Consider the following 11674-nt stretch of genomic DNA (forward strand, 5'->3'; position numbering starts at 1 on the left):
CACCTACACGCGGCACATTTGGCAATTTGCAAGTGTAAGTTTTGGACCCTGCTATGAAATGTCTGCCACTGTTGTCTGCATGACCAGTAACCAGTGTGCTTGATTGCTCAATCCAACACTCGTGACCAGTTAATCTCATGCAAATCACAGTCAAATAAATCATAAATAAATAAACGGCTCTTGTAGAACTGTGGCCTCTGATAACTCATCGTTATAACTGAATCCAGGCCACATACTGTGTCTTCTAAAAAGGGTAGTTTAAAAGTGGGGATATGTTTGTAGTATGTATACTATAGGAATATATCACTATAGAGGTAATAAATGTGGCCAATATAGAAAGACATTATATTCCCCTTGACCACACCTGACACCACCTACGTTGAGATTTGTCACTTGTGAATTTCACTCATGAGTTTCATTTTGCTTAAATTCCTCAGTTCCTAAATCTACATGTTGTTGTTGTTAAAAGTGTGCTTTTTTTTTTTTTTGCTTTGTTTCCTGTTCTCCCAGAATAACGCCCTGGTGGTGCGCGAGGTGGACGTGGAGAAGGTTTCATCATTCGAGCAGCCGTACACCAGTGCGATAAAGATGCTGTGGGCTGACCCTGGCATCCAGGAGGCCTATGATCGCAGGAGAGAGTACCAGCTCTCCGACTCAACCAAATAGTACGTCTACGATCTATTAATCTACTAGAATGACTAATTATTTACTTTATGTGTAGAAGCAGTATCACTGTGCAGCTGTGAAGATATCTAATGCAAAGTGATGAAGTTGGTAAAGAGCAGTTTCCGTGGTATAGACACAAGTAATGAAATCACAGACACATTAAAATGCTGGCCGATGCTTACAGACCTTTTTCAGCAGTTTTTTACCCGTGATAACATTCACTCGACCGGAGGAAGCGAAGAGAGTTCAGTCACATGGGGAGAGTCGGGGAGAAGGAAATGTTGGCAGGTTTATAAACGACTGCTAATAATATCAGAGCTAATTCCAACCTACATTAATCAATTTCAGACTAATATGGCTCCTTAACAAGTTGAGGATTTGGGGGGAAAATTCAAGTTTATACATTGATGTATTTGTGTATACAGTGGAAACCACTTATAGTGATCACGTCTGTCCGCATCAAATTGATCACTATAAGCAGATGATTATTAAAACCAATTTTTTGTTGTTGTGCATCATTTCTCATGCAGATTACCATCTAATTGACATTTGTATATTTATTACATGAATACAAATTAATGAAACGGACCGCTTCGCTATTCAGTGACTCACTGCCAATTCTTCTGCTTTTTCCCTCGATGAGGGTGTGACATTGCTGTTTTTGGCCGGCTCTGCAACGCGAGTGTGCATGCAGCACGGCGCCCCTTTGCCGGGGCTCCTCGCTCGCTCACCCGGTAGTAGCATGGAGGGAGACGGGCGCCGGTCTGCATGTCTGCCGCAGAGCTGGTTGAGGATCGGCAAAGTTTCACTTTGGGGGCATTACGTGACCTGGCATTATCAATCCACTTGACAGGGGTGGCTTCAACCACAGGTGCTTTCCCTGTGCACATTGTTTTTTATCATGTGCAGCGTCAGCCTCAGGTATCCAGCCGGAAAGCTGACGGTCCGCAAGGCAAAGTATCAAGGGAGTAAAGTAAAAAACAAAACAAAAATTAAATTAACGTTACTCTAACGTAGCTTTAAAATGTTTGTCATGTTGTAATGACTGAAAAGACCCAAAATGAACACTGTAAGCGGAGTTATTGATTACTATAATCAAATTATCTAAATAGCATTTGTATAGGAAGTATACTGTCTAGGGCTGTCAAAGTTAATAACGCATTAACGCAAAATCATTTTAACGCCACAATTTTTTTTAATGCATTAACGCAATCAATCTTTTGGAGGCTTTAGCGGGCTCAGTTTTAAATCTAGAGTGAATATACTGGCATCATATGAAACTACAAAACCTAATGAATCCATTGGTACCAGCTCACAGGTACTGCATTTAGCATATTTTTTATGTTAAATGCAGTACCTTTGAGGGTTTCTAGGCAATAATTGTCATCATTTGTGTTAATTGATTTCCAATAATAAATATATACATACATTTGCATAAAACAAGCATATTTGCCCACTCCAATGTTGATAAGAGTATTACATACTTGACAAATCTCCCTTTAAGGTACATTTTGAACTGATAAAAAAATGTGTAATCATGGACAATCATGCGATATTTTAATCGATTTACAGCCCTAATTCAGTCCCAAGCTTTTTGATCACTATAAGCGGTTTCCACTGTACTTAGTTTTATGAGCTACTGCTGGCTATATGCATATTTGTTTGAATGTTGTTTTGTGTCTGTTCTTTGCACATGATACCTGTGGTCTCGTACCGTTGGGACTGCCCACATGTGCATCTTTGTCATGTGTTCCCTCCCCTTCCACAGTTACCATAACGATTTAGAGCGAATAGCAACAGCGGGGTACATGCCCACTCAGCAGGATGTGCTGCGGGTCCGAGTGCCTACCACCGGCATCATTGAGTACCCATTTGACCTGGAGAATATTATCTTCAGGTACTGGTGTCAAGTGCTGCCGATGATGTCACTGATTGGCCAGCTGCTCGACAGTTGGTCAGCCAGTTGGAAACCGTCGACGCCGCTATCTCCCATCTCCCCCTGTGCTGCACAGGACTCAGCACTTTAACACATCCCTGATGGTACACTCTCAAAGACCGACCTCAAGAACAGGCCCCAACCCTCCTGTCGAGTCTCACTAGAAAGGCAGTATTTTTCTATTTCAAAGTTGGCCTCTTGAGTGCTAAATCATCTTTTTGGATTCAAGTTAAAGGTTCCTGCTTCCCTAAACCTTCACAGCGAGCACTGTGAGGGGGAGCAGATGATAAAGTTGAGGAATGTTTTGTCTTTGGGAGCTGCCATCAAGGATGAAGCTAAATTTCTAAGAGAATGTTTGGGGGTGGAGGTACAAAACGTCACCTAATCCCCTCATAACTCTTGGGAATGGTTTTCTGTGGTTGCATCTGGGCTGATCCACTTGCTTTTGGAGGGGGTGTGCTGTATCTGCGGTTATGCTTCACTTTCTCTTTGCTCTCTGTCTCTTCCTGTCTCTAGCTATCTAAGTGATCTGGATCGTATTGCTGAACCGTTCTATCTACCAACCCAACAGGACGTGCTTAGGGTTCGAATCCCAACCACTGGGATCATAGAATACCCTTTCGACTTGCAAAGCATCATTTTCAGGTAGAAGAAGAACAACACTACTTTGACTAACCCCCACGTCTGTACCCTACTAGTGTTCTGTTTTCATTTTAAAATCCAAAAGGCCATCTTAAGTCTGAGTCAATATGTTTTATGTCCCCATTTTGTCTGAATATGTCCCCAATCCATTCTGATATTTGCAGCCATAGACTGTATTAGGAGTGACCCTGAGTAGTTGACTATTCGACAGTTGTGGAAGAAGTACTCAGAACCTTACTTACTTAAGTAAAAGTAGTAATACTTCAGTGTAAAAATACTCTGTTACAAGTAAAAGTCATGCATTCAAAATCTTACTTAAGTAGAAATACGAAGTATTATAATCAAAATGTACTTACAGTATCAAAAGTATGTATTATTATGCAAAAAGGCCTGTGTCAGAATAATATATTATATTATTGGATTATAATTATTGATGCATTACAATACATCACTTTAATATGTCAACTGGTTATAAAGCAGATTTTAAATACTGCTGGGCAGCTTAATCTACAATAATATTTCTTATTTTTTTGGTTGATTCAGATTATTAATACATGCTATATAAAGATATAGAGGAGTAATGTCTACCTGAGCAGAGAATGAAGTCGCTCCCCCTTAGTGTGTGTTTAGTATATAGTAATTCAAACTTCTCCGGGCCGGCTGCGCGTGCCTTTAGTGCATGTGAGCGTGCTCCACTGGCTAGCTCACAGCCGCTGCTCTGTACTGCTCTCATACAGCGGTTACGGCTGACAACGCCGGCCTGACCAACGGCGTCATTGTCGAAGCGTAGCACCCACCCTCCGGTTCCTCCTCAGGAAACACTGTTATCTCTGTCAGCACTTTCACCGCTGCTTGCACTGTTAGCAAAATTAGCTGCGAGCCACGGCTCACGCGTCGCCAGGTTGAGAACAGTTTAGAGGCAAAAGCCATACTCCCAATCCCGTATTCAGCACCTTTTAATATAGCTTGGACACAGAGAGTGAACAGTAAACAGTGAGCCTGATATCAAGAGACAGATTTGTGCTAGATTACATGCATGCGTTGTTTCCTGGGAATCTGTCATACGTAGGAAGGCAATCTGAATCCAGCGCGGGAATGGTGGACTCCGCCACTAATAATAAAAACTATTAAAAAGAGAGGTAATTACTGGATGAAAATACAGACCTTAAATGGTTTCCAAGATGGGGTTTGATTTCATGAAAATCATGAGGATTATAACTTTTATAAGTATAAGCAATTTTTCAAGCAAAAATATCAAATGTTACTTTTCCAGTATCAGAATCTACAGCCTTTTTTATCTCATATGATAGTAGACTGACTATCTTTGGGTTTGGATTGTTAGTTGGACAAAACAAGCAATTTCAGAACATTACTTTAGAGAAATAGTGGTGGACATTTTTTCAATATTTTCAAACAATTTTTTAGATGAATGTTTAATTGGCAGAATAATTGATAACGAAAACATACATACTTGTACATATATCTATAGTAACTGCCGTCTCTAATTTGCCACAGTAGCAACAGGCCTAGATTTATATGTAATTTTAAAATAAAGTTGTGTAAATAATTATATATGGATGCTTCATTACAAAGCCGAAGCTGTGCTCTATAAAGTTTGCATGTTTAGAAACTGAAGGCTCATAAAAGCAGTATTTTTTTTACATAATAGATTTTCTGTGTAGTCCAGACACACAGCCTCCAGGACTTGGCACAGAGACGGTCTTAGGACCCGCCACCAATACGTAGAGCAGCTTCCCTTCCTCCTCCTCTTGCAAAAAAAAAAGGGAGAAGATGAGAAGATAGAGTTGGAACCAGGGAACAAGAGCGATTACAGAAGAGTGTGAATCGATAGGAAGCCATCATGTCAGCCCCCTCCTACGCTTGGCAAGGCTAGAAATAACTCTGCTAGCAATGAGGTTGTGCTGAAGAGGTTCCCAGCAGCCCTGCTGCAGCTCGCCGATAGGCTCTGCTGCTCGACTCTACTTGGCTGTGCTGCTAATGGTGAATCACTACATGCTCTCAATGACATCAATTTTGTGTTAAGTGACTGAAAATATAAATATGAAGTGGGAATGAATGTCAGGTTTTATTGGAAGAAGATTATGATTATTGAGGTTTCTTAGTTTAGTGATTTATGAGAATGAGTTCCTGTAATTAAACATGGCAGAAGAAGTTCCTCGGGCTCAAACTCATGTATAGTAACAAGCACATGTGGCATTATGCTGCCTCTGCTTGCAGTTAACGGGGCCGTAGCTGCAACAAGGAAGCCTTTCATAGACACATCTCCATTAGACTTGCTTCCTTCTCTTTTAATTGGCTTTTGAAGTCACAGAAAATGTAATTTCACTTGGCCTATTCAGCATAGGAGAGCTTATCGTACTAAGTAGGTCACTCATCCTTGCTGGAGGAAAAAAAAGGAGGTCGTCTGATGTGAAGGAGTTTTATTTTAGGCCGGCTCTTCTGGAGGATGCCATCTATCAATGCCGTCCCGCCTCCTGGCAGACTCACTGACTGAGTTCACCTTTGTGATCAAAGTTTCACTGTCTAGCTTCTGAATGATATCGGGTCTAAGGTGAAATCCTCTGGAATAGAGACTTAAACTGACCTAACTGTGGGCACAGTCAGAGTTTAAAGGGCCAGTCTGTAACATTTTGGGGGATCTATTAGCAAAAATGGAATATAATATGGGAGAAAAATGTTTATAATAATAATATTAATAATTTAAAAAATGTATACAATAAAATACAAATTATAATAAATTACATTTATAAATGTATTGATAAAAATAAAAAAATAAATAATGGTAATACATTTTTAAAAAATGGTAATAAGAAAATAAAAAATAAATTGAAATGATAAAATAAAATAAAAAATATATGTAAATTAACGTATTACATCTATGAATAAAAATAAATAAATAATGATAATAAATAAACAAAAAGAAAAAAAATTCTCACACCACATTCCCATCACCTACCTATATCCCTGTGGTCCCGCCACCGGGATCGGGTCCTCTTCACGGAGTCCGCCATGTTTCTCCTCCATGTTTGTTACAGTAGCACAGAACGAACAAACCAAAACACTGGCAAACAGAGGCTTTCATGCATTTACGTTAACTGAAGACCACCATAGTTCTCCGACACGCTTGTGAATCTGCGGTAACGTGAGCCGCAGAGTGCAAAACCGTGGTACCGCCATCCGCCGTCTGACTACTGTTGCTCCTTAAGTAGTGTTATCATGGTAAGAGGCCTAGTAGGATGGCCTCTGAGCTCACGTTACTGCAGTCTTGGAAAGGGAGGTGAGGGGTCTGAAAGCACACCGCTAGATGCCGCTAAATACTACACATTGTATCTTTCAATTCATTGTCTTGTTGTATTTTTGGTAGCAGTTTAGTTTAGTTAGTATATGGACGGATCAAATCTGACTTTTGCCCGTTCTTCCCCTCTTCCATTCTTACCCAGCGGCATTAGCTCTTTGTGTCTAATTTTATTTAATTGATTTCCCTTTTTTTGGTTTTAGCACTAATTTGAGGAATAAACTCATCCAAACAAAAATGTAGACATTAAAAACAGTTTTCGAAGAGTCGATTCATGTCTCCTACTTCAGATTTAAAACCCATATATCAGGCCTTTTAAGCTCATATTTCAATTTCTCGCATTCTTCGATCCTTGATTTCCCTATTCTGTTATAATACATTTATTCCTCATCTCTTTTCTTTGAACCACTCCCCTCGTCGTCCTCCGACCTCTTATCTGTTGCTCCTCTCATAAAACAGTTGCATTTAGCACCTTTTTATAGGCACAAGAACAAATTTCTATTGCATGGACTCTCCTGCATCTACTTTGCAGAGAAAGGAGAGATGGATGGCGTTGTTTGTACACACACATCCACTTCCTTGTAGTTATTTTGGTTCACCGTCGAGAAGGTTTGCTCTGTCCTCTCCATGATTCACTCTGCAGATTCTCTGTTCACGTTTCTTCTGTTTGTATTCTCGGTGCAAAAGAGGTGTTTGGGGTATTAAAGTAGTAGCAATAGTGAGACCACACTGGCCATGAAGTATATTGATTGGCCACCACTGGATACAGCTTATTGAACATGAAAAATGTACATTTTCCAAGATGAATACCTCTTTGCACTGAGATGTTTTCTACTTGAAAATCATATTCCTTTCTTGAAGTGACCTAGATGCTTGGTGGATGACTGGTGGTTTAAACTTTTGAGATAATGTGATAGATTTAGAGCTAATTGTTATTTCTTCTCTTTTATGTGATCCTTTCTGCCCCCCTGTTTGGCGTCCCTTCGTCTCATCTCGTCATGTTCCAATCAGGATGGTGGATGTAGGGGGTCAGAGGTCAGAGAGGAGGAAGTGGATCCACTGCTTTGAGAACGTCACCTCCATCATGTTTCTGGTGGCGCTCAGCGAGTACGACCAGGTCCTGGTGGAGTCAGACAACGAGGTGAGACAACGACACAGAAATATTAGAAATAGTTACACAACATTTTATATTTTTGCTTCGAGTCTTGTCATAATTTAGCATGCCATCACAAGACAATTTGCAGGTTTTCACTCACTTCTTAAACAGTCTGTTGGATGTCCTACATCTGGAACAGGATATTCAAACTTAAATTGCAAACATTCACATTAATTGGACGTTGTAATGTAGTTCATCTGGACACATTGACAGTTAGAGCTGCACTACTCAATATGTGTATATTGACCATGGATCAAATGGCTATGTGAAAAGTGTCACTCGTAGTGAAGAACCTTCAGAGAATGATCACCAGTTTCAGCTCATTGTTTTGGTTTTACAGCCCCTACATGCTCTCATAAACCTAATTTCCAGCAGCAGCAGGCAGCTGTTTCCAGTGAGAAAGTTCAGATGTACTGAACACTAAAGCTACCTGCTCTGCAAACAGAAACGAATGCAAACGATTCCCCAACGTCAGTGCCTTTTTTTTCTACTTTTTTTTTTACAGTAATCCGAGAGTAGCTATCAAGAGATAACAATGTAGGCTACAATAGATATATGTTAGCTAGTAAAACGTAGCTAGCATACCTCCAATTCTCTCTGCAAAATGGACAAGCCATACTGTCCACGTCTTCCTAGCCACAGCGAGTCCGTATAACATTACGCCGCTGCCTCTTTTTTTTTTTTTAGACATTTCAGCAGACAGGATGGCTCAGATGATCAAGTCAGCACATTTCTGCCTTGTTAGCATTATGACCCGTACAGACCTCTGCTAGCAAACAAACTTTACCTGCCTCTGAGCTTTCAAGCAAATCTTTATTGACAACTGTCAACAGCCAGAATGGTCCGCAGGGGCCAACGGAACCGTACAGTGTGAGCACATAAATCGTGAGCTTTGGCTTTACATTGCAAACGATCTACTTGTACAGTAGGAGTAGGAAGTACACAACAACCTTTCAAAAATCGTACAGTGTATGCCCAGCTTTAGTCCGGACCAAATGAACCCAACTACAGGTGTGAAAGCAGCCCGAGTATCTCACAACAAAAAGAAAAGAGGTCTTGTATCTCTTTTCTCCACGGATATTTAGTTTGTCCACGTCGTTGGCTCTGTCCTCGCTGTCCGTTCAGATAGAATTATCGCTAATAAAGCTAATGTGATCAGCCCCTGTGTGCCCTCTGCTCCTCTCCTGACAACAAACCCTTTATCTGACCTGGTGGTCATATGACAAATGGGTTTCATAATCCAGACCCAGCTCGCCTCACTATATGTGCTGTATATCACTACAGCTTCATGGTCAACAGTGTCACTGTTTGTGATCTGGCAGCAGTTTGTTAAAGCACACATGCTGTACTTTACCTTCCTGCTCAGGTGTGGGGCCTTATTGTACACACAAGAACAGGAATATGTTTTCATTTTTGCAGGTTGCCGTTTATTTGCTTTTCCTGCTTGTAATGTGTCACATGGTCGCAGGCGTTCAGCCCCTCAGGACAATTTTGACGCCGTTACTGAGCTCCGTTTCTAAACGGTGGACGGCTGAGGCGAGGCCGGGCAGCGTTCAAGCAGAGCTTATCCTGTCGTGTTGACAGGCTCGAGACCGAGACTGTGACCCTTCAGACCAGTCAGAGCCTGACGAGATTGTTTTCAAACAGCTTTGATTTCATCGGGTCAAGTCTGGCCAGGATCATATTATGACTCGCCGAGACTAAACTGTGGGAGTGATGCTGGCAAGGAGTTGAGATCAGAAACAGGAAGAAGACTCATGTTTGACAGCAGCTCTCATCTTTTAGTAGTTTACATAAGAAAGTTTCCAGCTATGCTTGCTGTACTTTTTATGTTTGCTAGACAGTTTTCTTTGGAACGTGTCTGGATGAATTAACATAACAGGGGAAAGTCTCGTGCCATTTTTGGGGTTGTTGACAATCTTGAGTGTCGCCTGACTATTTCTTATACGTTACTATAATACCCAGTATTCACTGTAAACGCTGCATTCCAACTGATGCCATACAGCTACAGTCCATCACTATTAGCGAGCTAATGTTTTGTGTCAGAAAAAGCAAGGGAGAGCTGGTACGAAACTAACGCTTTTCAGATAAACGTCATTTAAAAAGATAACGTTACAGACAGAAACTAATTTTAATTGTAAACACATGTTTTCTATCATTACCAGATGTTATTTTTTACAAATGTGGAACGACTTCAGTATAACTTGACTTTGATCGGACGTTGTGCATTGTTACTTTCGACCCCGTCAGACAAAAGTAATACAATGGTATAAACATGTCTGACAATGTCCTTGTTAACCCTCTGAGACCCGCGATCCTGACTGACTTCACTGTCTTTCAGAGGCTCTAGTAGGTTCAGTTTTAGGGCTAGAGTGAAGATACTGATATCATATGAAACTAGAAAACCTAAGGAATCATTGGTACCAACCATGTTACCATGTTACCATGTAGGGAAGGACATAACGTAACATAAATAAATAACGCTCCAAAGTTGGGCTAAATTTTAGCGAGAAGAAACTGTCATTGCCATTTTTAAAGGGGTCCCTTGACCTCTGACCTCAAGATATGTGAATGAAAATGGGTTCTATGGGTACCCACGAGTCTCCCCTTTATAGACATGTCCACTTTATGACAATCACATGCAGTTTTGGGCAAAAACCATGCTGTTCATGCAGTATAAATGTTTTTATTTTTGGCTACTCTAAAATGATGTTTCAATATTTCTGCATACTGGGGTCCCTAAACAGTGTTGGAATTACAGAAATTGGGTATCCCTGTAAAGCTGAGACTCTTGTGGATCCAATGAGCCCAATTGTATTCATGTGTGATGATGTTAGTCCCCATAGTAGCCATTTCATTGATTGTATTGATCGATACATCGATCCAGATCGACCCCTAAAAGGTAGCAGCTAAACACTATGAAGTAAGGACTTTCTCACATTCACAGACTCGCCATCAGTAATGTATCTGGCAGGCAGCTGCTTTGGCAGCGTTTCAGAGACACACAAAGGTCTGTTCAGTGTTGAGCTGCTAATTGAATGTTGACCCAAAAACTTTGAGATAATCCTGAAACTCAATCGTGTACCTTGTAATATTTATATTAACTGTAGCATCTGTGCATAGGCCAGATATGATAAAACCTCCGTTTATTAATTGCGTTCATTGTGTAAAGTGACACCTCTTCCTAACATGCAAGAAGCGAGCGAACTCTGGCGAATGGAGCGTGAAAAAAAAAGTCCAGATATAATTCGAGCGACGTGACTTTCTATTACATAAAGAGTGATATTAACTGTCAGTTACTGTCGGCGTCAATTTTGATCAATAAAAATAGTCCGGAGGTGTGCGAAACTTTGCATGAATAGAACCAGGGTGAGCAGTTTTTTCAAGCAAGTGTCACAACGTGTCGCCTGTTCATTGACGCACGGAGCAGGTTAGGACATCTTCATTAGGAAAAACTGAAACAATCTGACGTTCGCTCTTTCGCATCGCATTTAGTTAGGAAAAGGTGTGAGAATCGAGCAGAATTTGAGTCTTCTGAATACATCCTAACCTTGTGTATATTTTCCTTCTCTATCTCTATCTCTCCTGTTAGAATCGTATGGAGGAGAGTAAAGCTCTGTTCAGGACCATCATCACATATCCATGGTTTCAAAACTCCTCCGTCATCCTCTTCCTCAACAAGAAGGACCTGCTGGAGGAGAAGATCATGTATTCTCACCTGGTTGATTACTTCCCAGAGTTTGATGGTGAGTTGAGTTTACCTTCTGCTTTATTCGACATCTTAACGACAGCATACATTTTCTATACTCTGCCTGTCCCTGAATGGTGGTGTAGTGTTTGACCAGGCTGTTAGCTGAGCCTCAGCAGTGAATTCAATTCAACGATTCATTTAATGAATTATCCATAGAGGTGAGAAGTTGAGCCATCGGTCAAGCTCTGTCAGTGATACTGTGGCTGT

General features: G+C 40.8%; 1 protein-coding gene across 2 annotated transcripts in view; it reads left to right on the top strand.

Moving 5' to 3' along the window:
* LOC141767812 (guanine nucleotide-binding protein subunit alpha-11) overlaps positions 1–11674 on the top strand; it is a 41479-nt gene that overhangs the window by 24031 nt on the left and 5774 nt on the right. The window contains exons 3-6 of one of the 2 annotated variants that reach the window (XM_074635456.1): positions 511–665; positions 2435–2563; positions 7572–7701; positions 11309–11462. In XM_074635456.1, the coding sequence (XP_074491557.1) occupies positions 511–665; positions 2435–2563; positions 7572–7701; positions 11309–11462 (568 nt within the window). Of the gene's footprint in view, positions 1–510; positions 666–2434; positions 2564–3118; positions 3248–7571; positions 7702–11308; positions 11463–11674 lie in introns of both variants that reach the window. The other variant, XM_074635455.1, reaches the window with a different exon arrangement.

The sequence above is a fragment of the Sebastes fasciatus genome, chromosome 5 (genome assembly GCF_043250625.1).
Source record: "Sebastes fasciatus isolate fSebFas1 chromosome 5, fSebFas1.pri, whole genome shotgun sequence".
In the NCBI taxonomy this organism is placed as follows: Eukaryota; Metazoa; Chordata; class Actinopteri; order Perciformes; family Sebastidae; genus Sebastes; species Sebastes fasciatus.